The 25726-nt window shown below is 37.3% G+C and overlaps 1 protein-coding gene across 3 annotated transcripts in view; it reads right to left on the reverse strand.

The window, feature by feature from the left end:
* Positions 1–25726, reverse strand: part of SLC16A7 (solute carrier family 16 member 7) — a 164326-nt gene that overhangs the window by 32471 nt on the left and 106129 nt on the right. For all 3 annotated transcript variants that reach the window (XM_080662010.1, XM_080662012.1, XM_080662011.1), the window contains one exon: positions 25179–25425. In XM_080662010.1, the coding sequence (XP_080518136.1) occupies positions 25179–25395 (217 nt within the window). In that variant the 5' untranslated portion in view covers positions 25396–25425. The remainder of the gene's footprint in view (positions 1–25178; positions 25426–25726) is intronic.

Genomic DNA, 25726 nt, shown 5'->3' on the forward strand with positions numbered 1-25726 from the left:
AACTGAGTTGTGCATCCCATTTGAGGCTGACTTGCAATGTATTTTGCAATATATACCGAGTCTCAGGATGGGTGAGGAGGCTGTTGGTAACCTACTGTTAAAGTACTGGGAGACAACACACAGTTCTTTCCTCCTGAGAGAAAGTGGAGTCAGAGAAGAAGCCAGGACTTGCTTAAGAAAAGGAGCCATAGGGCTTGTTCATTGAAAGAGGCTGAGATTGTAGAGACCAGAGGATGAGATATCCAAAATCAAAGCATTTGCAGGTGCTCAATGGGAAGGATTTGGAGGGACATCAGTGTGGGACTAGAAATCATTGAAGAAACGTGGTCAGCATGTGGAGAAAGGTAGGCATGAGGATAGATGATCAGGGGGATTTATGTTTAGCACTAAAGGCTAAACAGTGATAAGGAACAAAATGCTTTTAATTGCCAGGCAGAACTAGGCAAAGTGGGATTCTAATAAGGCTAGTCAAAAGGTCCTTTGTTAGGGTCCTAAAGTGATGTTTTCCCAGACTGCTGTTTGATGGGAGGGGTTATTTAACTAAATGGTTACAGTGTCTGCAGCAGTTTATAGTGCAATGAGAGACTGTCTGTAACCTCCTGGACCAATCCAGCCCTGAAGGTTGGGGAGAGCATTAGTTCACTACAAAAGCCCACCCTTCAATGGACCTTGGTGGCTACTATAATTACAAATTTGCATATTGTGTTTGAAATTACTTTCAACATGTGCAGAATTTTGTTTTGTTTTCTGAGTGCATTTAAAGCACTTCACTCAAGCCTACTCTATCTTCTATTATTCTGTATTTATGAAATCTCCCAGATAGAGCAGTTGATATAACATCTAACCTCTAGCAATTCTTATTCTTTTGTCTCCAACACGTCTTATATGTGCATGTTGTTCCTGTTCATATTTTGCTTTTCCTTTAAGACCAGCTTAAACTCCACCACGTCCTTGATTGTCTGTCCTTGGAGCCTTCCTCTCACATTTCCAGCCACTGACTCCATCTATTGCCAGATGTGGGAATAAATCGCTTACTGTCTACTGGGAATAAATATTACCACCTGTTACCTTGCATTCTTACTGAAATCATGCATTGGTATACTTATTCCCACCAAAATCCTGTTACCTCAAGTAGATGGCAAAAGAATGCACATGGCTTCTCTTTTCTTCTACAGTACCAATCATTCAGAGTTTAATTTTACTCTGATGTTGGTGTGCATTTAAATATATGGCAATCTCCATCACATTAAATTTATAATATTTTATTTATTTTGAAATATTTCATGATAAATATATATTAAGAAACAATGTTTCGCCCTAACCAGTTTGGTTCAGTGGGTAGAGCGTCAGCCTGTGGACTCAAGGGTCCTGGGTTCGATTCCGGTCAAGGGCATGTACCTTGGTTGCGGGCACATACCCAGTAGGGAGTGTACAGGAGGCAACTGATCTATGTTTCTATCTCATCGATGTTTCTAATTCTCTATCTCTCTCCTTTCCTCTCTGTAAAAAATCAATAAAATATATTTTTAAAAAAACACAAAAAACAATGTTTCAAAAAATGATAAAAATTGCACATTAAATTTATGCTTGAATATAATGCAAAGTCAACAGGGCCATGTAAAACCACCCTATGGTTACCTATTGTCAGGCACAGTGGCATACAGCATGATGTATGAGAACTGTTACATAGCACTGGCAGACTTCTACCCAAATCTCATTTTAGTGCAGACATTTTCCTTTTTTTTTTTTCTTTTGAAATGGGTATATTTTCCAATCTGACACCACGAAATAAAACTAACCACAAACAGAACTCTTATTTCCCCATGAACTGTTGTAAAAGCAGCTCAGTTCTTTCTAATGGCTGCAATGCATCATAAATTCAAAATAAATTAGTGCCCATTAAGCCACCGACTCCCCTGCCATTTGTATTACAAATGATGTTTAGACAGCAGGCATTACTGGAACCACCTTTCATCTGAAGAGTGATATTGATAGTCTTCAGCCAGAGCACATTAAAATGATCCAATGAAATACACCAACTTCAGGAAGGATATAGCATGTTATGCTTGTGATGAGAATATTATTTAGGTTTTCTAGTAGCAAAAAAAGCATTCCTTCCAATATAAAAACTATGTTTTTGAGTTAGAAATTAAATATGCCTCAAATCAAAATAATTTTCAGGAACCTTGTACTGGTATACTATTTATACCTCAGCTATCTGCCACCCTAAATGCCCAGGGAGCATTCAAAATATATTCATGAGCTATAAAAGACAATTTTGCATTCGTTTTTGTATCAAGTTTTAAACTCTTTTCAAAATGATTTAATTATATAGAAAATTCACTGGGCTTTATTGCCGGTGTCAGGGAAAAGAAAACTTCAAGTTGAATTTTAAGAAACTAGAGAGTAATGCATGAATGTATAAATTTATAGCAATACATGAAGATTTTTTTAAAAATGTGATTAAAAGCCCAATAAAACAACTTAATCTCATCTTTTTTATAACATTTCTTTAGAACACTTAAAATATTTAATTACATAAATAAAATTAAAAATTATGAAGTCCCCAAATCCACATAATCTTAAGAAAAATTTAGAAATGTTTGTGATTCTAACCTGAATCTCCCAGATTACACTATGGATTCCTTTCTATAGTCAAAAAGTCTGGTTTTAATTGAGGTAACTCACAATATTTGTACACTGATGGTGTATAGTTACCATTTAAATATGTTTGTTCACCATCTTGGGTTTTCCTTGAATTGGCAACTTCAGAGGTTTGTTTTCACATACGAGTGGGAATAAACTGCATACTTTTTTCAACAAAGACATTATAAAGTGATCTCTTATGTCAACTGTTAAAGAAATCAACCCTTCACCTAACACCCTTCTTTTTTGCAAAACTTGTATTGGCAGGGAGGGTAAGGAGGCTAGAGATGACTGGGCTAGAAGTCTAGCTGGATCTAGCTAAAGCATGCAGTCACTTTAATGGAGTGAATGGGCTGATGAATTACACATGAAGGGAGGCATCAGTTTGGAATGTCAGTTCAACTTTTATGAAGTCCCTTACATAGCAGCAGAAAAATAGGAACATTGAGTATTTGAAAATATTAATAAATAAAATTAGAAAGAGGTTGAAACTTTCTAAGGCAAAAAAATGTATGGAGATAAGCAAATTTTTGTCACATATGGTCTTTTTGTGCATGGCACCCGTTCATATACCTGCTTTGGCTAATTGTCTTTAAAACACATGAAGATTCAGGAACCATTATGACTTTTGACATGAGACTAAAAAATATAAAAATTTTTAAATTTACTGCACACTAATGAGACTTTTCTCTCTATATATGTATATTTGCATAGCACCTTTGCAGTATATAAAGAGCTTCACACTTTTGTTTATCCCATCTAATGTCTCATTAACATCTGTAATATACTATATAATAAAAGGGTAATATGCAAATCGACAGAATGGCAGAATGACTGGTTGCTATAATGTGCACTGACCACCAGGGGGCAGACGCTCAACACAGGAGATGCCCCCTGGTGGTCAGTGCACTCCTACAGGGGGAGCACCGCTCAGCCACAAGCTGGGCTGACACCTGGCGTGCACAGCGGCCTGCCTCTGTGGCAGCACTAAGGAAGTCCGACTGCGGCTTAGGCCTGGGGAGCGGCCCTAAGCCGTCAGTCAGACATCTCCTGATGGCTCCCAGACTGCGAAAGGTGCAGGCCGGACTGAGGGACCCTCCCTCGCCCCCGCTCTGAGTGCACAAATGTCATGCACCAGGCCTCTAGTCCTATCTAATAAATTGGTGATGCTGCCACAACTGCAGTCTAAATGAATGAAGTGCAACTAGTTAGATGCTTATGGTCACTAGTATATGAAATATCCACCATCCTATCTAATAAAAGAGTAATATGCAAATTAACCATCACTCTGCTACATCCACAAGCCACGCCCACCAGCCAATCAGGAGCGAGTATGCAAATTAACCCAACCAAGATGAGTGAGCAGGAGGCTTGGGCTTCCCTGGCAATGGAAGAAGCCAAGCTTTCCGCACACCCTGGCCAGCCCAGGCCTCCACTCAAGGCTACAAAGTTTCAATTATAGAAGATAAATAAATCCCAACAAAAATGGCAGCAGCCACGGAGCTGGAGAGAGCAGGAGGCTTGAGTTGCTCCCGGTGATGGAGGAAGCAAAGCTTCAGCAGCCCTGGCCTGCCTTGGCCTCCTCTGCTCAAGGCTACAAAGTTTCAATTACAGAAGATAAATAAATCCCAGATACCAGGGCCTCCGCTTGGGTCGCTGGGGGGCGTGGCCGGCCTGCAAACCACCACCTGCCCCTCACCCAAGCCACCCCACACCCCAAGGGAACCCCCACTCTTATCCGGGACACCCTGCAGGGCAAACCAGCTGGTCCTCCCCATGCACCAGGCCTCTATCCTATCTAATAAAAGAATAATATGCAAATTGACTGTCACTCCAACACACAAGATGACTACCCCCATGTGGACACAAGATGGCCACCACAAGATGGCCAGTAGGGGAAGGCAGTTGGGAGGAACCAGGTCTGCAAGGGAGGGCAGTTGGGGGCGATCAAGCCTGCAGGGGAGGGCAGTTAGGGTCACCAGGCTGGCAGAGGAAGGAAGTTGAGGGTGACCGGGCCTGCAGGGAAGGGCAGTTGGGGGGGGACCTAGGCCTGCAGGGGAGCAGTTAGGCATCAATCAGGCTGGCAGGGGAGTGGTTAGGGGGTGATCAGGCTGGCAGGCAGAAGTGGTTAGGGGCAATCAGGAAGGCTGGCAGGCAAGCAGTTGGGAGCCAGCAGTCTTGGATTGTGAGAGGGATATCCCATGGGCAGTCGTACATCCCTTGAGGGGTCCCAGATTGGAGAGGGTACAGGCTGGGCTGAGGAACACACACCCCCCCCCCCCGTGCACGAATTTTGTGCACCGGGCCTCTAGTATAAATATAACTACTTAAGTGATATACACATCACTCAGAAATTATTATTTTACAGTGGCCAAAACAGATTATCACATTGGTTCAAGGACTTGCCTGGGATCAATGGTGGAGTGAAGGTTTGACCCTCTGTCTTTACCTAAGGGTGAAATACTCATGACAAAATGCCAAAATATTATGAAATAGTAGCTCTTTTTAGTTACAGCAGTACTCACTTATTTTCTAAGCACTTTCCCTTTTGGGTGTGGGTCACATGACCTCTGTGGACCCAGCCAAGAGCTGCATTATAACCTAACTGCAGATAAAGAAGTCAGACTCTCAGGAGGGTCACATGGCTAACAAATACTGGAGCAAAGACTAGCATGTGGTCTTTTCATTTTAAATCAAAGTGCTTAGATAGCCAACTAACTCAAGGATTTGAAAAAGTAGAGAGAAAATTAATAGGACTTGTATCTGGGACTCTTATCCTGCTGTCAAACACTTCAAAGCACTGAGCTTGGGGCTACAAGGCTCATTTTCCTGCAGATAATCCTGTGATCTTCTGCCAGTCACTTGACCTTTCTGAACTTCAGTTCTGCAATCTACAAAATGATGATCATGTCCTTCCCCAAACTCACAGTTGTTCAAAATTCAAACAAGGTAATACATATTAAAGAACATCATAAACTTTAAAATACTACACTGATTTTATATTACTGTTTTTGTCTCTGAGATTTTCTGAAAAAGTCTCAAGATAAGGGTAGTTTCTTCATAAGCGCTGAACATACATTTATAATATTTACAACATTTACAATAGCTAAGATCTGGAAATAGCTCAAGTGCCCATCAGATGAGTAGATAAAGAAGCTATGGTACATTTGCACATGCAATATTATGCAGCTGTAAAAAAGAAGGATCTATTACCCTCTGAGGCAGCATGGAGGGACCTGGAGATGATTATGCTAAGTGAAATAAACCAGTCAGTGAAAGATAAACCATGCATTAACATGATTAATGGGAATATGTTGAGTATGCAGTGATGAGACATGTGACAAGACTTTCACCCAACTTAATGACATCACTAATAATCTTAGGTAAAAAAGTATTTTGTAAGTTTTAATAGACAATATGATTAAAGTGTAGGCATACTGGAAACACAATATCAGATAAATATCTTTGCAGGACACTTACCTATTAGATACTACCTTGTTTCACAAGTTAGTAAACTTTCTTAATTTCTAGCTTTCTACTTCCTTGTGTTATAAAGAAAGAAAAGCATGCCACAATGGACAGCACTGTGTGTCCTTTCAGGGGGAACTATGGTTGAACATCATCCCATAGGTCTCACAGTGTGGCATTCATTATCTACAACACTGTCTTGAAAGCTCAAGTATTATTTTTGTCAGTATTCTGAGAGCATATCCATCTTCTTGGGGGCAAACTCAGACTGACTGACCACTGCCATCCTAGTTCAATTCACTATCATTTATTGACAGACTGTTAAATGCTGCCTAAAGAGCTGCTCACAGCCATCAAGGCCACACTGTTGTCTGTAGCTACGAGGAGAATATGCAGTGGATGCCACCATGTCACTACAGGAAATATTTAGGAGCATAGAACTAGAACTATGTGAGCGCCCATACTCCTCTATCTGGCCTAGTTCCTTATGTTTCAAGTTCCTGTTTATCCTAACTAACTCCGAAGTGATCTACATATTCATGTTATCAATTAAATCCAAGTGCTCTTACATATCCATGTTATCAATTAAATCCATCACCCAACACTCTCTACTTTCTACTTTTCTGCTATAGACTATGGACCTCTAATTCTTTTGTTTGTTGTTTGGCTTTTTTGAGTGTTATGGCTATTCCACTACAAAATGACCTCCCTTGACACCCTTTCAGTATTTTTCTCCCACATAAGTACTTCAGAGACAGGAAGTGGCATAAGTGTTCTCTCTGTTCTTTGTCAACCTCTAAACTTCCTCTCCCCCATTGCTCTTTCTTTTATAAGTCTACTAGAGGCCCAGTGCACGAATTCGTGCACCAGTGGGGTCCCTCTGCCTGGCCTGCGGGATCAGGCCAAAACTGGCTCTCTGACATCCTCCAAGGGGTCCCGGATTGTGAGAAGGCGCAGGCCAGGCGAGGGACCCCACCGGTGCACGATCAGCATTGAGGAGGGATGCAGGAGGTTGGCCAGCCAGGGAGGGACCATGAGAGGGCTACAGGGCATGTCTGGCCCATCTCGCTCAGTCAGTCCCAATAGGCTGGACCCCAGCAGCAAGCTCATCTACTGGTAGGAGCATCTTCCCCCTGGTGGTCAGTGCACATCATAGCAACTGGCCACCCGGTCAACTGTCTGCCCTTCTGGTGGTCAGTGCACATCACAGCGAGGGGTTGAGCAGCATTAGCATATCATTAGCATATTACGCTTTGATTGGTTGAAAGGATGACCCCATGACGGGACATTTAGCATATTAGGCTTTTATTATATAGGATGTGCTTCTATGAAGCCATTTCCATCAAGTAAGAGCACTGTCTCTAATCTTCTTCTTGCTGTTATCTACTGGCACCTGGGTCTCTCTGCCCCTCACACTTTCATGGCTGGCACAGGGCTTAGTGTCTATCTCCACTTCACTGCCAATAATCTTTCTAAGGGACATCAATATATATGTGGCTTCCACATTTCTTGATGTTTTTTATTTCCCCTAATTTTTGCCTTTCTTTCTCTTTATGTTGCATTCTATTCCAATGATGCACAGAATGGTGATAGTTGGAATCAACTAATATGGTACTACAGTCCTCCTGCCCATTCAAATGTAAATATCCCCCTCACCAACTTGGCCCTTTCATTTCACTTGCTCTCACTCTTGCTATTAACAATTTGTCAGTCTCATCAAGGTTTCCAATCCATAGATGCTATTGTTCCCCCTCCATCCTGTAACATATATCAAGTTCTCCTACATTTCTTTCCCTTGTAGAACTCAAATGGTAATTCTTACAACTCCTTTGAAAGCATCCTTGATTCCTTTACTCCTCCCTCCATAATGTTCATCTGGAAAATAAGTAGCCTAGGATGACCTCAAGCATATCCCCTTTTCTACACACAAAAACTTAAAAATTGCTGTAGAAAAAAATCATAGGACAGTACTGATTGGTGCCTTTAAAAAGCTTCTAATATCTTAACAGTGTCTCAATATGGCTATATGCTTTTCAAATAAGCTAGCCTTCCCACTGTCTGAGATTTTACATACTACTTCTGTTCTCAAAACACCTGGCCTCCCTCTTCCAGTACTCACCTGTCTGCAGTCAGCCTGTGGTGACACCAGAAAAGTCATCCCCAAAGACTAACTTATCTTTCCCATGACTTAATACTCATTCCACTCTACCTGAATATGCATTTTTATTCCATGCCAGTACAATATTTTTATTTTTATTTTTGGTTAATCCTCACACAAGGATATTTTTTTAAGAGAGAGTGGAAGAGAAGGGGAGACAGAGAAAAAGACACATAGATGTGAGAGAGACTCATCCACTGGTGTCTCCCACACACACTCCAACTGGGGCTGGGGATCAAGCTTGCAACTGAAGTACGTGCCTTTGAATGGAATCAAACCCAAAACCCTTCAGCCACAGGCCAACTCTCATCCACTGAGCCAAGCTGGCCAGGGCTGTCTCAGTATAACATTTATTTCCACTTCACATTTTCAATGATCTTGCTAACAGAATTATAATACTCAATATCACTTGGCGAAAGTTCATTCACCACTAGATACTGTTTGGAAAGATACTGATAACTTTGCCTCATGACCTGTTGAATATAATTCTTATTTGGAGAAGTAAACAGATTGATTTAGTATGATTACTATTACAACCTAGAGTTCCTTTCTTATTATTTAAGCTACCTTTGCATATCTCTATTCTGATCCACTTATGCATTGGCCATGAAGGATAAATCTCCAGACAATCTTATTTCCACGTATTGTATCACACAAAGTTCTTACATTTTTTTCAGAGATTTAAGAGATGATCACTCAGTGGTGAGCCTTTGGAGGAGTTGGCTTGCAGGTGCTAGATCTTTGGACAGAAAGGTGAAGCAGAGCATACCTGTACCATCACAGCCAGCACCCTGATTGCCTAAAGATGAGGGACCCAACATTATAAGTCATATTTCCCAGTGCCCAGTTCTGTACCTTTTAATTCTCAATGTTAGTTATTCACTTGCTTGCTATGAACAGAGTCATTAAAATCTAGTACATCATAAATTTGCCAATAAGATTTTAGACCATATATTTCGGTATCCAAGGGCTGTGAGAATAGTAATAAGATTGTCTATACCTAAAATGTTTCAATATTCTGTTTTCAAAACAGATTAAAATATCGATTAAAAAACACACACTCTGGCCACTGAAAATAGCCATTCTTTAAATCCCAATGGCCTTTCCCAAAAGAGTTTCAAGTTGCTTGTTATTTTCTATGTGAATGCCATTGGAGTGCAAGGAAGCATTCTGAAAATCCATAAGCCCAAGACAACCCAAATTAGCCACATGGACTCATCCCTCATCATAACTGAGATACCGTTAAACATGGTCAGGGGAAAGACAAAATTGAGGTGAAAAATGCTTCTGAACTCTACCCACTCACTCAGTTTTGATCTCCTCCTCATATCCCAGACTTGATTGAAATGGGCTACTCCACATTCTTTCCGTGGTCTGCTGAGACCACACTAAACACAGTGTGGCAGTTTGAGCCACATCTCTGAAAAGAAAGATGTTATGTTTTGAACAGTGCCCAGTAAATTGTCAACACTGAAAAAATAAATTACAATAATAACAACACAGTAGGAGGAAGTAAATGGGAGAAACAAGTGGAATGTCTAAAAGGCTAAGAGACTGATTTATGAGAGATGATTAAGAGGACAAAAAATGAGTAGCTTGGTTAAATAGTACTAAGGTGGGTGATGGACTAACCGCTCATACTTTTTGAAAGGCTTAAACATGTTGAAAGTAAAAACATTATTACCCACCAAGCAGGATAGTAACAATAATCACTAATAGCTTACGTTTCTTTAGTACACTTTTCAAAATACATATCACATATGTCAGATGTAGTTAAGCAGTAGAGAAATTCTTTTAAACCATAAAACAATTTTTGTGGTGAAAATAATTTGACTGGGCAGTTATTGCCAATAGGAGAATGTTATGTAGTATTTTAAATAGGAAAGATAAAGTCTGGCCTAACAAGGAGAAATAATCCACCAAAGCCCAGGAGACAGAAGCAGATGCCCTCAATCTTATCACTGCAACCCTCTGTGTAGCTTTTGAAAAACTCAGAAATTTCTTAATTTACTTTATCTGTAATTAAAGCAGCAGTTGAGTGAAGGATTCTTTCCTTCACTTTGTAAATACATAAGAACTGATCATTACGTTTCAAAGCCTGACTGCTTCTTTGAATGTTATTTATATGGAGTTGGGTGTGGATTCTAGCTGGTGAAAGATAAACTATGCCAATAACATGGCACTAAGTACTCATCAGCAACACTCTAGCTCTTCAGGAATGAATATGAGCAAAAATGACTCCCTGTATCATTGATTAAATATGGATATCCTCTTGAGGAAAAGCATTTATTCTACAATATTTGTGGAGATAACCATTATTCTTGGGTACTGGAATGTCAAAGCTATCATTTTGTAGTGATTTATAAAATAGTAGGAAGCACACTGTACTTTGCATAATATATCTATTTACTGGTATAAACTAAAAATTTCATATTTTCACCATTTTACAGGTAAAAATCTTACATGGGACTTTCTGTTGTATTCTTGAATGTAGAAATTTCAGATACATCTCTATTTTTAAAAAAATTATTTCTAGTAATACTTCAAACAATAAAAAATAAAAATAAAAAATAATAATAATTTAAAAAATTATTTCTAAAATATAAAAACACCTCCACCAACTCTTGAAATATACTTTTAATGAAAATATTCTCTTGACATCATAAACTAGTTAATATCCTCTATACAATGAAATTACAGAGTCACACTTACGTCTTAAAGTCTAGTCCTATTCTGTTTTGCAGCTTGGCAAACATTTCAGACATAAGCATTTAACTCCAGAAAGTCTACTGTAAGTTCTATCACATAAACACAACATAGCTTGGCTAGTGTGGCTCAGTAGTTGAGTTGTTAACCTATGAACAAAGTAATGGTTTGACTCCTGGTCAGGGCACATGCCCGGGTGTGGGCTTATTCCCCAGTAGGGACATGCAGGAGGCAGCTGATCAGTGATTCTCTCTCTCTCCCTCTCCTTCTGTCTCTGAAATCAATAAAAAATGTATTTAAACATTAAAAACAATAACAACATATATTTACTTGGAAAGTAATACATCAGATAAACAAACTTCATTATAATTCTTTTTAACTGTCTATAATTAATATAAAACCTGAAGATTAACCTGAAGAAAAATTTGAGATGTAGTTGTTTAAACATATTGTTAATATTAATTTTATTATTCTTATTTAATAACTTTATTTTCTTCTTTTCTTAAAGATGTATGCACCTGAAAACTGACAATGAACTATGCCGACAAGCTAAAGTTTCAGGGGAGACACCGGATATGTTCTTTGGCTGGTGTGAAAGGTGAAACAGCACCCTGCTTTCCCACACATTAACAGTATTCGTTCTTCCACTGTCACCTAATCCTCAGCACTAGAATGAGAGACCGACACAAAAGCTGAAGTCCACTGATGAGCTACAAGAAGCCGCTCTGCACTGCCCTGGTCTTTCAGGCTTTTCTGCTCTACAGTTTTATTGGAAAGTGTGTATGACTGCTTATGAGTTGATGCAGTATTTATAATATTAAAGCCATAGATAAATGATAAATAGATAGATAGATAGATAGATAGATAGATAGATAGACAGATAGATGATAGATAGACATCATATAAACATATATTTTTACCTTCACCGTTAAATTTTTTATTGTCAGTTTTTATAACCTGAATGCCTATTTAAGAATGAAAAAAGGATTTGTAAAATCTTCACTAACTATTCGATATACATGAAAAGGCAATGGAAATTAAAAAGCAATGCAAATAGAGGAAAAACAATTTAAAAATGACTATTGTTTTAAAACTTTGTAACAGAAAGTAGCAGAAGGATTTCAGAATTTATAAGAGAATTTCCTGTATATTTACACTGTGCCCTCATAATAGCACATGAAGTCATTATTACACAGCGCCTTGTGCTCACACAGCCACATTTTATGTTACAGGGAAGAATGAATTTCAAATACGGTCTCTGTTACCCTCGCATTAAAAGGCTGACTCTAAACATTACAAATCCTCTCTGTCCTCCAGTAGTGCTTGCCATTCCCCTTTCCACCAGCTATTTGTTGCTTTGACGATTAAGGCTGCCTTTTATTCTTTTCTCTTCTCCCAGAGCAGTTCATATCCTAAATTGTCTTTAGAATTCTCACACAGATTTAATAATTTTTTACTTCTTTTTCTTCCTGTGTGGACAAAACTGGTCAGGGACCATGTTTTTTTCATCTTTGTACATCAATGTCTACCGTAATTCCTGGCACATAGGAAGAGCTCAATACACATTTGTAAAATGAAAAATAAATAAATAAATGGAGGAACTTGTGTTCTGGGAAAGGAAGTGACTCCTAAAAATTCACACCACTATAGAATAGCATATCTAGGAATAGAACCCATCTTTCACAGCTTATTTCATGATTACTACAATAATTTTGATAATGATACATTTGTTTATCCTTCAAAAAATATTAAGCATCTACAATGCCCCAGAGCATACTGACCCATCAGGGATATAAGAATAAACAAAATGGGGGAAAACATCCCTGCTCTCATTAAATTTATATTTCAGTGAGGGGCTGTAAGTTTATCTTCTAAATCTCCACTATCTAATATGGTAGCCATTAGCCAACTGAGGGTTGTTTGTTTGTTTCATTTAAATTAGTTAAAATGAAATACAATAAAAAAATCAATTCTTTTCTTAAACTAACAAACATTTAAAGTGTTCAATAGCCACATGTGAGTAGTAGATAACATATATTGACAATCAAATTTAAAGAGCATTTGTATCATCACAGCAAGTTCTATAAGACAGTACCATTGTTATAAAAACTAAACATCAGCGAGAAATGTTACACAGGGAAAAGTGCAAAGGAAGATAGAATTGTGTGGGTGTGGTGTTAAAATTTTAGATAGGCTAGCCCTGAAAGACTTCTCTGGGAAGGTGAATTTTGAGTAAGGGTACAGGGATAGCCACTTACAATTTCAAGGGAATATTATTCCAGGTAAAGAAAAGAAGAGGTATAAATCTGTGAGATGAACACATGGCTGGCATATTCTAGTAGGTACACAGTGCAAGTAGGGCAGAGTGAGCAAGATGGAGAGTAGTTGAGGCAGGAAGTAATAGGGGAGAGTAGATATGCAGAGTAAGATGTGAAACCCTGGATAGGTTTGTACAGGGGACAAAATTGGACCTAGGTTACAAAAGGATCACACTGGCAGCTATATCCAGAAACAGGGAAACAAAATGATAGGCCACAATACTAATCTGGACTATAAATAATAATCCCTTAAACAGGTAATGGCAGCGAGGTTGTGAGAAGTGATTAGATGTTGGATTTATTTAGAAGATGTGCTCATTGAGATTAAGATAAGAAAAGAGAAATCAAGGATGGCTTCAATCTTTTTTCACCTGATCAACAGGTTTGGGGGAGAAAATCAGGAGGTCAATTTTAGACAGGATAAGTTAGAGATGCCTATCAGGCATTTGAGTGGAAATGTTGAAAGGAGATTCATACACAGCTCTAGAGTTCAGGGAGCTTATGAATGGAGATAGAAATGTGAGAGGCATCCACTTATAAATTATAGCTCAATTCATGAGAAAGTATGAGTCACCTAAGGAGCAAGTACATATAGAAAAGAGAAAAAAAAAAAGTCCAAGAGCACTCCAATGTTGATAGTTTAAGGAAATAAAGAAACATGAAAAATAAATATTAAAATGGCATGATTAATAGCATCAAAGGAAAAACACAAGTGTGGTCTTTTACAAGTAAAATTAAGAAAGTGTTTAATGAAAGAGAGTGATGAACTACTAGATCAAATGCTGCTGAAAAGTCCAGTGTGATTAGGACTGAGAAATGACCACTAATCTGATAACAGAGGTTTTAAAAACAGCATTTCAAATGAGTGGTGGGGTTAAAGAAATTCGGAAGAAATTAGCCATAATAAATCTAGCAACACTTTCTTTTTTCTTTTTTTTTTTTTTTAATAATTTATTATTTATTTATTTATTTTTTACAGAGAGGAAAGGAGAGGGAAAGAGAGTCAGAAACATCTATGAGAGAGAAACATTAATCAGCTGCCTCCTGCACACCTCCTACTGGGCATGTGCCCTCAACCAAGGTACATGCCCTAGACCGGAATCGAACCTGGGACCTTTTAGTCTGCAGGCCGACGCTCTATCCACTGAGCCAAACCGGTCAGGGCGATCTAGCAACACTTTCAATAAATTTTGCGTAAAAGGAAGGAAATGGAATTGTGGCTGACAGGAAATATGGGTCTAGAGAATGTTTCTCATTGGTCTTTTGTTTTTCCCAAGTTGGAAGATATAATTTATGTTTATGTGTTATGGGTTGTAATGGAAATTATTGCTGTTGAAGGAGGGAGAAGAAAAAATTTCATCTGGAGGACAGTCCTTCAACAGTTGAATGGTAAGATAAAATGTGTGACTAAAGGGGTTGAGCTTAGCTAGAACACAGACAATATAGCAGAGAAGGTAAAGTATATAAGCCTAGATGTAAATAGGTGAGAAAATGTGAAGCATGTAACAGTTCTGATTACTTTGGCCTTGTAAAGGAAGTAAGAATCAAAGTTATCACCTGGGATGAAGAATTAATGAGGAAATGATAGTGGATTTTGTGAATGAGGGTTCAATAAAAAATAATCATCTCATAGGAAGGGAGACAGACTGGGGTGGGGCAACAGAATATACCGTAGTATGGTTACCAGGCAGCTTAAGGGCCTCCTTGAGATTACTGATCATGAATTTAAAAAGGCCGGTCAGTCAGTCCTGCAGCACATTTTCCTTCAGTTCCATCCAGCTGTGCCGATGTAGTCACCGAGCAGGTGGAGAGCCAACTTTAACCAGCCTGGTCTCATGAAGGGATACAGGAACATGAGTGATAGGTATGCGAGTGAAATTGTATGCAAGAAAGTGATAATCATTTAATCTGATACTTGGCGAGGTAAGGAGGTAAAGGTAGCATGAAGGGAGCAGTGGTAAGTGTGGCAGTATTAGTAGATGCATAGTACCAGTGGGGTTGAAGGGATAGTAGAGCTGAGGTACTGAAGGAAATGGCCTGGAAGATAGGAGTTGGTAGTGAAGGGTAAAATATTAGAAAGGTGAGATTATGAAGGGTTTGAAGTTATTGGTAAGAACAAGTTTAAGAACAGAAACATGGGAATTAGGATCTCTATGAAGAGGCATTGGATGGTAGTGATGGTGACGATGGTGATGATGATGATGATGACTACTATTTCATGCATTATTTTTGTTATTACAACAAAATATCTGGGTTAGAGTCCACAATTCCCTCCCATTTTGAGAAATCACTAAAGCTCAGAGAGGATAGATAAGATGCTTAAGGAGATATTGGAAACAGAAAATTTCTGGGTCTATCTGACTTCAAAAATATACTCTTCTCTATTTTATTTTAGTGACATCAGATGTTCACACTATTATGACTGGCTCTTTTTCATAATAGAGAGATTTATTTTTATTAGCATGAGAACTAACTATATGCTCACAAGAGTATTCTATTTCAAGCAAACACAGAGCAAATTCATAAATGTGTGCTACAAGAAAAAGAAAAAAGGCCTAATAAAAAATTTTAGTCAACTATAAATACATAAATAACAATAATGCAAGGAAATTCTAAACTAGAACAAATCTATTGTCCTTCCAATTCTGTGCTCTTTGACAATGATGCCACAATGGATTTGAGGAAATATATGGTTATTGCACATTATTCCAACTTGGAGATTAGGAGAGAAAAGAATAAGGCATAGTGATAATAAATTATTATATAATTAAAACATAAAGTAAGCAGAAATATGAGCTTTAAAGTCAGACAGAGGTTTCCAACATTTCCTTGAAATATTAACATTTACATTTAGTAAATTCATAATTCAACAATCTCCAATAAGGATGGATTGACAAGGAATATATATTAAATACATTTGTTTATATTTATATCTAGATCTAGCATTCATAAATTTATCAAAACTTTATTTGATTTTGCTAAGATTTGGTAGAATTCATTTTTATTGGGATCATAAATTCTATTGAATTATCATTCTAATAAAAAATTTATCTTTTCAGGATTCTCTCAGGCCCTACTTTTTCTGCTCCTCTCTCACTGCAATTCCAATATTGTGGAATTTAGTTAACACATCCATTCATATAATCCATGCCCTTCAGGACTTCATACTGTTTTATTATATCTCTTCTTAGACTTGGTATTTTTACTCTGTAAAGAAAAAATCTAATTTGTCTGTCTTGATAGTAGAGGTGTTCTCTATTTCAAACACAAATACAAACTCACAAAATATGTTTCTGATCAATTTCACTTCTCTGTTTGAATTTTCTCTGGTTGAATCATCTTATCCTATATGGTGCTCATGTTGTGCACATAATGTATTAGAATCGCTAAACGACAAAAAGTGAGGAAAAGGAAACGTAGAAGATAGAGCATAAAGCAAGGACTAAAAGTTAAAACATCTAATTTACTAGTAGACAATTTCTAGAAGATAGGTAACATGTCATCTAAGTAATAGATGAATCTTTTTATATCTGTAATCCTTTTAGGTTGAAATCTATGGCAAAGTAGGCATTATCAAATGACACTTTCCTTTTTAATCCCATTTTTCCTAGTTTCCACACTGGAGATGTTGTCCAGGTCTTTGGATAATTTTGAGTTTTCAAAACAGCTTATAGAAGCTCAGTGGTGGGACATTACCTTAATAGAACATAACATACACAGGTGTGGATGGTAAGGATGTTTGCCCGGATAACTGCACTGTTCTTTCTTACTGAGATGAAAAGAACCTACAGGAAGTTCAGAAACATATATACACACATGAAGAAGAGCGTGGACATTTTATTTATAATAAACTGAAGCAGAGATGCATGCTGTAACATGAGGAACCACTCAGCTAGTAAGTGGCAGCACCGCAATCTCAACACAGCCAAATCCAATTCCATACCCTATGCCACTATTCCATTAGGTGACAGTACCTCTAGAAGGGGAGGGAGGCTTCTTTTGTTTAGGAATTTAGTTTTAAAAAAATCAGTTTTTCATCTTCACTTAAAAAGCAATGATTATGCACTACAAAGAAATAAGTGAAAGGAACACCTCTTAGGAAAAATATAACAACAACAAAACAAAACAGGTACAGTTGGAAGGTCATGAATACTAGTATGATGTATCATTGAAGTAAAAACAACTAGTATTATGTATCATTGAAGTAAAAATTTAATTTGGGCCTTATTAATTTCATCCTATGGTAAATAAATATTCACAACTTAGCTAAGGCAACAAAAAGTATTGTCTGAAACCAAACAGAAATTCAGATTCTTTGTGAGATATCCTTCTGCCACTATTACTGACTCCCCTAGGGAGAATGAATGCTGAAAGTAGAGAAAAGATAAAGCATTTCTACTTTCACACTTCTACTTGTGAAGTCATATAATGAATAATTATTATATATAGATTTTTTAGAAAATCTACCTACTTGTGAAATTTATTTCTTCACAAGTAAGTAGATTTTTTTTAAAATCTATATATAATAATTATTCATTATATATACACATATATAAAACATTAATGGCTGCGTCATTCATTTTACCTAAGAGAATAAAAGTAGTCAAAGATACAAAAAAAAGAGGTCACAAACATAAATTTAAAATACAAAGTGAATAAAAATGGTTTTGTTTTTTCTTCCACAAGCATATTTTGGAATGCTAACAGTATTCATGGCCCAGGTTATTTTGCCAGCGCAAGTAGTTTCTTCCGCAAACACTCATGAATTGCCTCAAACTTCTAGTTCAGTTGTGTTTGAGATGATATGGGAGCCAACTTTAGGGAGCAGAGGTTATGCTACCCTTGGAAAGTTTATCCAGCTTTGAAGACATATCATGTTTGATTTAAGGAACAGCTCTAGTAATATTTTGGCCACAACATAAAGGTGTTTAATATCATTTCTTGATAGGAGCAATGTTCAAGAGAAAAGGCTTATTTTATTTTATCTGAGTCATCTCATTAAACTTGTTTTTCTTTTTCTGAAAAGGCAAAACTATCTCAACATAGATCTTTTCCATGTATTTTAAACTAATCGTGAAATACTTCTTGTACCCAAGAGCATTTGGAAGGTTAATGGCAACCTCTAAGTATTCAAGGACACTCTAAATAAGGTTATTAAAATTCAACCCTTTGCATGTTTCTGATAGAGAAAAAAACAAAAACATAAAACAGTTTGTCCCAAACAACAAGGGTCAAAGAATATCCAGAGGCTTTTAAAAGTTTCTCAATCTTTAGATGCATGTCCACTCTTTGGGAGATAATAGAAGTCTGCAACACTGAGACAGACATGTTTCAAAAATAGTTTCCATAGCCCAGTTCTTGCCCAGAAGTCCAAAAAGCAACCATCTGTTATTTGTGCCACAGGGATTTCACAACTGTCATTTCCACAGCACATACCATTTCATTTTCTCAATAGTATTACACCAGTTGAGGAAAAATCTCAAATATTTTTAACTCTCTGTATAATTTCTTTTCTCTTAATTAAGAGGACTAAAGTGATGCTTTCATGATTTTGGTCAATAAATGATTCTTCTGCTTCTACATCAATGTAAGCCATGAATATTGGGTTTCCTGGTGAAAGTTTGGAAAAATTAGAAGAAACTCCAAATCACTTACACATACAAAATGTTTTTCCTTTTGTTCCTTTTTGTTCATTACCCAGATTTCACTCAGAGTCTTATTTACAGATATGTTTTACTCATCATCTGAAGAGATCAGGTGAGTCTGAAGTATTTCCCTTTCTTTGATTAATGCTGTGTCCTCATCCTTCAAGTTCAGTTCAGAGTAACATTTCCTGACCACTCAGCTAAAGACAGTCAATGTTTGTATAGTTTCATGGTAACTACTGTGTTCCTTTACTTGTCTGTATCATAAGTGTAATTAAATAAAGGTGAAAATACCTATTTCAGATCATGAAAGCACAGCCTGTGTCTGATGGCCTGATGTGGCTTTCCCAGAGCCAAGCCAGTACCAGGCACACTGCAGAAGCTCAATGCATATCTGTAGGGTAAACGAATGAATGAATGGCCTTATATAAGGCTTTCTCCCCAATTATGGTACTTTTATATCCCCACCTCTGATGATCACAGATATTTGAGCAATAATTGGGCAAAGCTAGAGTTTCTGCCACAGCCAGAAGCCTCGCCTTAAGGTCAGACCTATGACCCCCACATCTGCATTTGTAATTCTAACCAGATGAACAAATTCTTGCTCAAGAACAGCCATTTGGATTAAGCATTTAGAAACTGCTCTAGAATAGTGCAGTAAGTCAGCTAAAGTGACTACTGTTATAACAAAGAAAGAAATACGCATTCAGAGGGTATTTCCAGTTCTGGCCAGTGTGGCTTATTTGGGTGGAGCATCATACTGTGCAACGAAGCATTGTGGGTTCAATTCCTGGTCAGGGCATATACCCAGGTTGCAGGTGCATATGGGAGGCAACCCATGGATGTTTCTCTTTCCTCTCTCTCTCTCTCTCTCTCTCTCTCTCTCTCTCTCTCTCTCTCTCTCTCTCTCTTTCTCTCTCTCTCTCCTTTCCTCTATCTCTAAAATCAATTTTAAAAAATATCCTTGGGTGAGGATTTAAAAAAGGGGGAGGAGGGGTATTTGGGTATTTCCAATTCTCTGACATAACCCACGAGACTTAAGCCACTCACAGTATATAAAATCATGAAATTTCTATTTTTATAAGATCCTTTGAAAAGTTATTTGAAAAAAAAACACAAAAAACCTGTTGCATATTCTCAATCCTCATAGAAATGCTGTTTGATGGAGTGTATAATGGTTCCTTCTTCTGAAAGAAACATCCATAGGATATTCAAATTAACCAATTTTTAGTTCAGGAAAGTATTTCATTCTAGATGGCACCAGAACCGTTTAGGAACTTAATCCCACATATATCTATCATATACCTATTCTACTTAGTTAAAGAAGGAAGGACTAATAGCAATTCACAGGGTATGAAGGAGATCAAAGAAACCAAGCTTGACACTGCCTGTATTTGTCAGCTTGTGCTACCATAACAAAATATAACAGACTGAATGTCTTAACGGAAATTTATTTCTCACAGTTACGGAGGCTGGAAGTCCAAGATCAAGGTGCCAGCAAATTTGATTTCTGATGACAGCTCTCTTCCTGCCCTGCAAACCAGTTGCCTCTTGCTATGTCTTCATATGGCTCTTTTTTGGTGTGTGGCACAGGGAGAAAGAGATCTCTCTCTCTCCCTTGTCTTATAAGGCTATCAATCCTAATGGATAGGACCCTACTCATGACCTCATATACCCTTGATGTGTATGCAGGAACATTTCCCATTGGACCTTAGGGGTTTTGAATCCAGTTTCTGTCATTTGCAACTAAAACACAAGTGCATAAAATATGTAATGATATAATAGTTTAGAGTAAGTAGCATTTCTTATAAGTTAGTAAGTGAAATGTTCACACTATAAAATATAAAATATTTCAACAAAGTTTCTTAAAATGGTTTTTTTTTCTGCTGAAAATAACATTTAGTAATATCTCAATATTATTTGAACTTCATCGTCAGGCCTCTGTAGGGAAAGTATCTCCTGGAAAAGTTTCACAGGGCTGAGCATTCTTGCAATTTGCCCTTGATCCCTACCTCCTTCCATCCCTGTCTTAAGAGAGAGAGACAAAGAGACTTTTAATGGTAGAAAGCTGCATGGGCATGATTTGGTCCCTATTCTGAGCCTTACCTGCCTCTCACTTTTATTCCCAAGAAAACTGGCAATGATGATTTCCACTTATAATTCCTTTTTCACTTCTTGAGATACTGAAGGCTTCCTCTTCTTTAACAGAGATTTGAAGAAGTAGCATACCTACAAACCTTCTCATGATATAAATGAGTAAGGTCATCCTGTAGTCTGTACTAGTCCCCCCTCATAATTTGCTAGTATATTGTAGCTACACAACAATCTAACCCTTCGTGTTTGTATTGATCAGTATAACCTAGGTTGTTTTGCGTAGTATACCGCAGAAGCATAATACAAAATGTTTCTTACTCATTCAAAGTATAAGTGGACCAAGGACCTTCCCCTTGTAGCCATGTCATATGAAATTAGGCTGCTGCAGTAGGGAAGAGGGAAAAGGAAGATGTACACTAGCTGGAACTGCCTTGTCCAAGTGTCCATGGGGGGGGGGGGGCCTATATCCCTCCACTCATAATTCATTGGTCAGAACCGGTCACTTGGCCTCAACCTACATGTAAAGAAACTGCGAAATACACAGGTGCCCTGGATGAGTGTTGAGCATAACAGTTCCTGCCACACTGTACTGTATTTCCTAGGAAAACTTGAGCAATATCTATGTTCCTGGATGAAAATAAATCTACTGTGGCTTAGGCATAAAAAGTACCCAGCCTGCTTTGCCCAGGACTGTCCAGGTGTACCTGGTTTTCTCTAGTTTTTGTGAAGCTAAGATGAAAGCCTTTGGTATCTCCAACACAGGAATGGAATTAAATTTTTTATCATATCATCAAAGCTAAGATCCAGCCCTATATGACTTATTTTGTCTCCTTTATTCTGCAAAATATTTAAAGCATACAGCAAAATAATATAATACATTTATTTAGACTTTAAAAAGAATAGAAAAATACACATTGCATATTATGGTCACCAACCTCCTATGCCTAAAACTTTTTGCTTTTTGGCCTCCAGTAAAATAAGCCCACTGGTCTAATGCGATGTCTCCTGTGTAGAGCAGTGCATCATGAAACCATCACCCTTGCTTTAGCACAACTGGTGCTCACCACTCACATAAAACAGAAGAGTAAGTTACCAAGAAAACAGGGCCAATGCCCCTCTTCAAAACGGCTGAGTCTTCCAAGTCATAACAAATACATCCTCAGAAAAACAACATGCAGTCCTCACAGATACTGGCAGCCCCAAATCTGTAAACCATGTTCACATTATCTTTTGATAGAGTAACAAAGCTAAAGATTTCACTAAAAGGTAATCCTGTGTAATCACTGTTTACAAAATAAATCCTCATTTCCGTTTAAAACTATGTGGAAAGTTTGAATTTTGATATGTTTTCTACCTCTACTTAGTGCTTTATTAATGGGGTGACCACTCTGCTTGACCTATTGCTGAAATCCGTTAGAAGTCCAGGAGACCATATGGACAAGCAGATGGGTTGTGTAACTTAATGCCATTACTCTAAGAATGAAGTAAGGGATAAACATAATTTGCATTCCTGCCCATCCTTCCCGCATACATATTATTAGCTTCATTTTTAATACGGATGTCAAAAGGGAAGATAATACCTTGATACCAAAGCCCAGATGCCAACTAATTACTACAAGAGACTCTAGCCCTGACATCATAGGCCAGGCCTCTGACCACACTCCATCTTAACCAGTGACCCCACTGTGGTGATTAATAGCTTGAGTGCTAAGCTCTAATGAGTGTGTCAGATCTTAGATGGTCGATAAGCTAATGCAATTAGCATTATGTTGAATAGGATACTTTAGTCACTTGGTAGAGAGATTTATACTTTATAGTAAATTTTATGCCTTTTCACCTTAGGGTCTTTGAATTTATTTTATAATCATCATTCTTAAAGGCCTCTCTATAGAGACCTTTCAAATATTAAAGAAAAAAAAAACACATCCTGCTTCCACTGAATGGAGAATGATTGTTGGGATATCAAGCTCTGTCTGAGTCTCACTGGATGCTACAGGAAGCCTGCATTTCCCAGCAACCCCAGGCCCTGCCTCTAGGTAAGGAAGTATAAGAGTTCTAACCAGTGGAATGTGCGCATAAATGACATTTTTTTCCTTCCAGATCCGGCCCCTAAAATATCCCATTGATCTTCCATGCTGTCTGAATTCATTCTCTGTCCAGATGGATGGAGCAGATTTAGGAACACTACAAAGCCTTACGTGATGGCATAGCCATTGGATGAAACACTGCTTAAGAATGCATTGCTTGAGCAAAATAAATTAGTATTGCCGCAAGGCACTGGGACTTTGAGATTGTTTGCTTAAAACTAATAAAGTCAATTAAGACTTGACTTAATTAAAAAGTTATACAAAATTTTTTCTTGCTTATGAGTTCATCAACTATCTACTCAACATGAAATTATGAATATAAAGGACCTGAATTCTAAATTCAATAGAAATGTTAATTCACTAAAGGAATCTGTTTCAGTTGTATTTAATGTATTTAACATGAGCACATTGTGGAGCTCAGGACAAGATGACTTTGTGTGTTGCTCTAGCAAATCATTATTAAAGAACCCTAACCCCTGGGGTAGAGAAAGAAAACCTGAAGCACAATATCTACTACTTCTACAGTCATCAGAAATAGCAGTCATAAGCCTTAAAGCAACTTCCAAAGGAGAATCTCAGAAAGTGTTTTAGAAGCTAGAATTTTTCAATGACATAGCCATTTTAAAGATACCTATTGCTACTGGGGAAAAAATGCAACAATTTAACATAACCAAAGGGTAAGGGAGACATATACTGAATTAATGTAAAATTGCTAACATACAGAAAAGTGGAAAACACACACACACACACACACACACACACACACACACACAGAGGATTACTGGGGGATCAAATTTTTACCTTGGTGTACAATAGACAATATACTAAATAATAATTATTATATCACTAAACAAATGACTTTGGTGGGCAAAAGCCTGAATTAGGTCTGTCATTTTCTTCAGGTAAAGAGGGAGACATGAGAAGGCAGAACAGCACAGTGGTGAAATGTTTGGGGTCTCAGTTTCTATCTGCCACTAATGAGCTGTTTGAGTTGGAAAGACTTTGTTTTCTCTCTATATCCTTAGCTACAGAATGGAGAGAAGTTCATACTTATTTTATAGATTATTAAGAAGATTAGGTATGACACACAGCAAACATTTAGAGAGCTCTTAGCTAAAATTTAATACTAATAAATATTGGATATTTTTACTAATGATATAGTTCAATCACTATGAGCCACATTATCCTCACTTCGAAAGTAACAAATTGCACTAGATGATTTGTATGAGTACTTTAAGCAGTGTATTCTGAGTTTATACCTGTCTCTTAAAGTCACATATGCCATTGAAAAATGAAAACTCAAATCTAAATATTTCAAGAAATGACTTTAAAAAAATCTATAAGACAGTCTGGTCTGCTGTTGAAATTGATTTAAAGAAGATAGGTGGCATACAAATGCACTAATTCATTTCTATATATACATACATAATTTTTAACATTCAGAAGTGACATGGTACTTTGATTTATTCATTATCCCTCATGAATACCCTCTTTTGAATATGAAATGTAACAAGATAATTGTCAGGCAACCATTTAAATTTTAAAGTGTCATATTTAATGAGTACTACAGAGATAAAGAATTATTTCAATCACGCAAACCTGAATGGATCCAAAAGGTACATAATTACACTCCATTTTCACAGCTTAAGGTGAAGTACTTCCTTGACTTATCAACTGTCAACAACTTTCTCATTCAGGAGAAAACATTTCTACTACTGTAGCAATCGTAAGAGATGATACGAACACTGTAGTATATAGACTTTATTCCAAATTAAATGGACCCTTAGAAGGTCCATGATTTAGTAAATCTTAGTTTGTACAAAGAAATCCTCATTCAAACAAATATTCTAGTAAGACTCAGAATGATGTGAATAGTTTTTATGATATTGAATCACAAAAATTATTAAAAATTCCCTTCCAATTACCAATTTAGTTGATTTTAAGTGGCTCATATGAAAAAAGGGCTCTAATATACCAAGATGCTACATGTACAACATTGTAGGGTGAACGAATTGTTTTCTTAATCCAGAATTATATTTATTCAAAAGAACCTTACCTCCTGCATACATTACAGCCAGCATAATAGATGATATCCATGCTATTTCACTGTAGCTAGTGCTGAATATTTGCTGAATTTCTTTGAAGAACACTGTGATGGCTTTGGGGAATGCGTATGAAAATCCGATGGAGATAAAAGATGCTGCAACCACTACCCAGCCCCATCCTCCATCAGGAGGTGGGTGTAGTGGTGGCCCACCTGCAGGTGGTGGCATTTCTGCTCTTCTCTTTGAAATTCAGGTAACCTATATTCAAATAATGAAATACAGGTTTAAACCCTATTTTAATTTTTACATTTCACTCTTGATCACATTAAAATAGTATTTTCCAGTTACAGCTACAACTATATAATTTTTCATGAATATTTTTTAATACCCTTGTACTCAGAAAGTTTTCAGAAAAGGTACTTGAAAATGGAATGAGGTATGCAACTTTGACTGCTATGTGCTAGGACTTAAAAGCATTTAATTTGTTTATGGATGCAAACATTACTTGAAGAGAAGTTAACATTTCAGATCTGTACTAAAATACCAACCAAAAAAAAAT

This window comes from Plecotus auritus (genome assembly GCF_963455305.1).
Source record: "Plecotus auritus genome assembly, chromosome: 3".
Taxonomy (NCBI): domain Eukaryota; kingdom Metazoa; phylum Chordata; class Mammalia; order Chiroptera; family Vespertilionidae; genus Plecotus; species Plecotus auritus.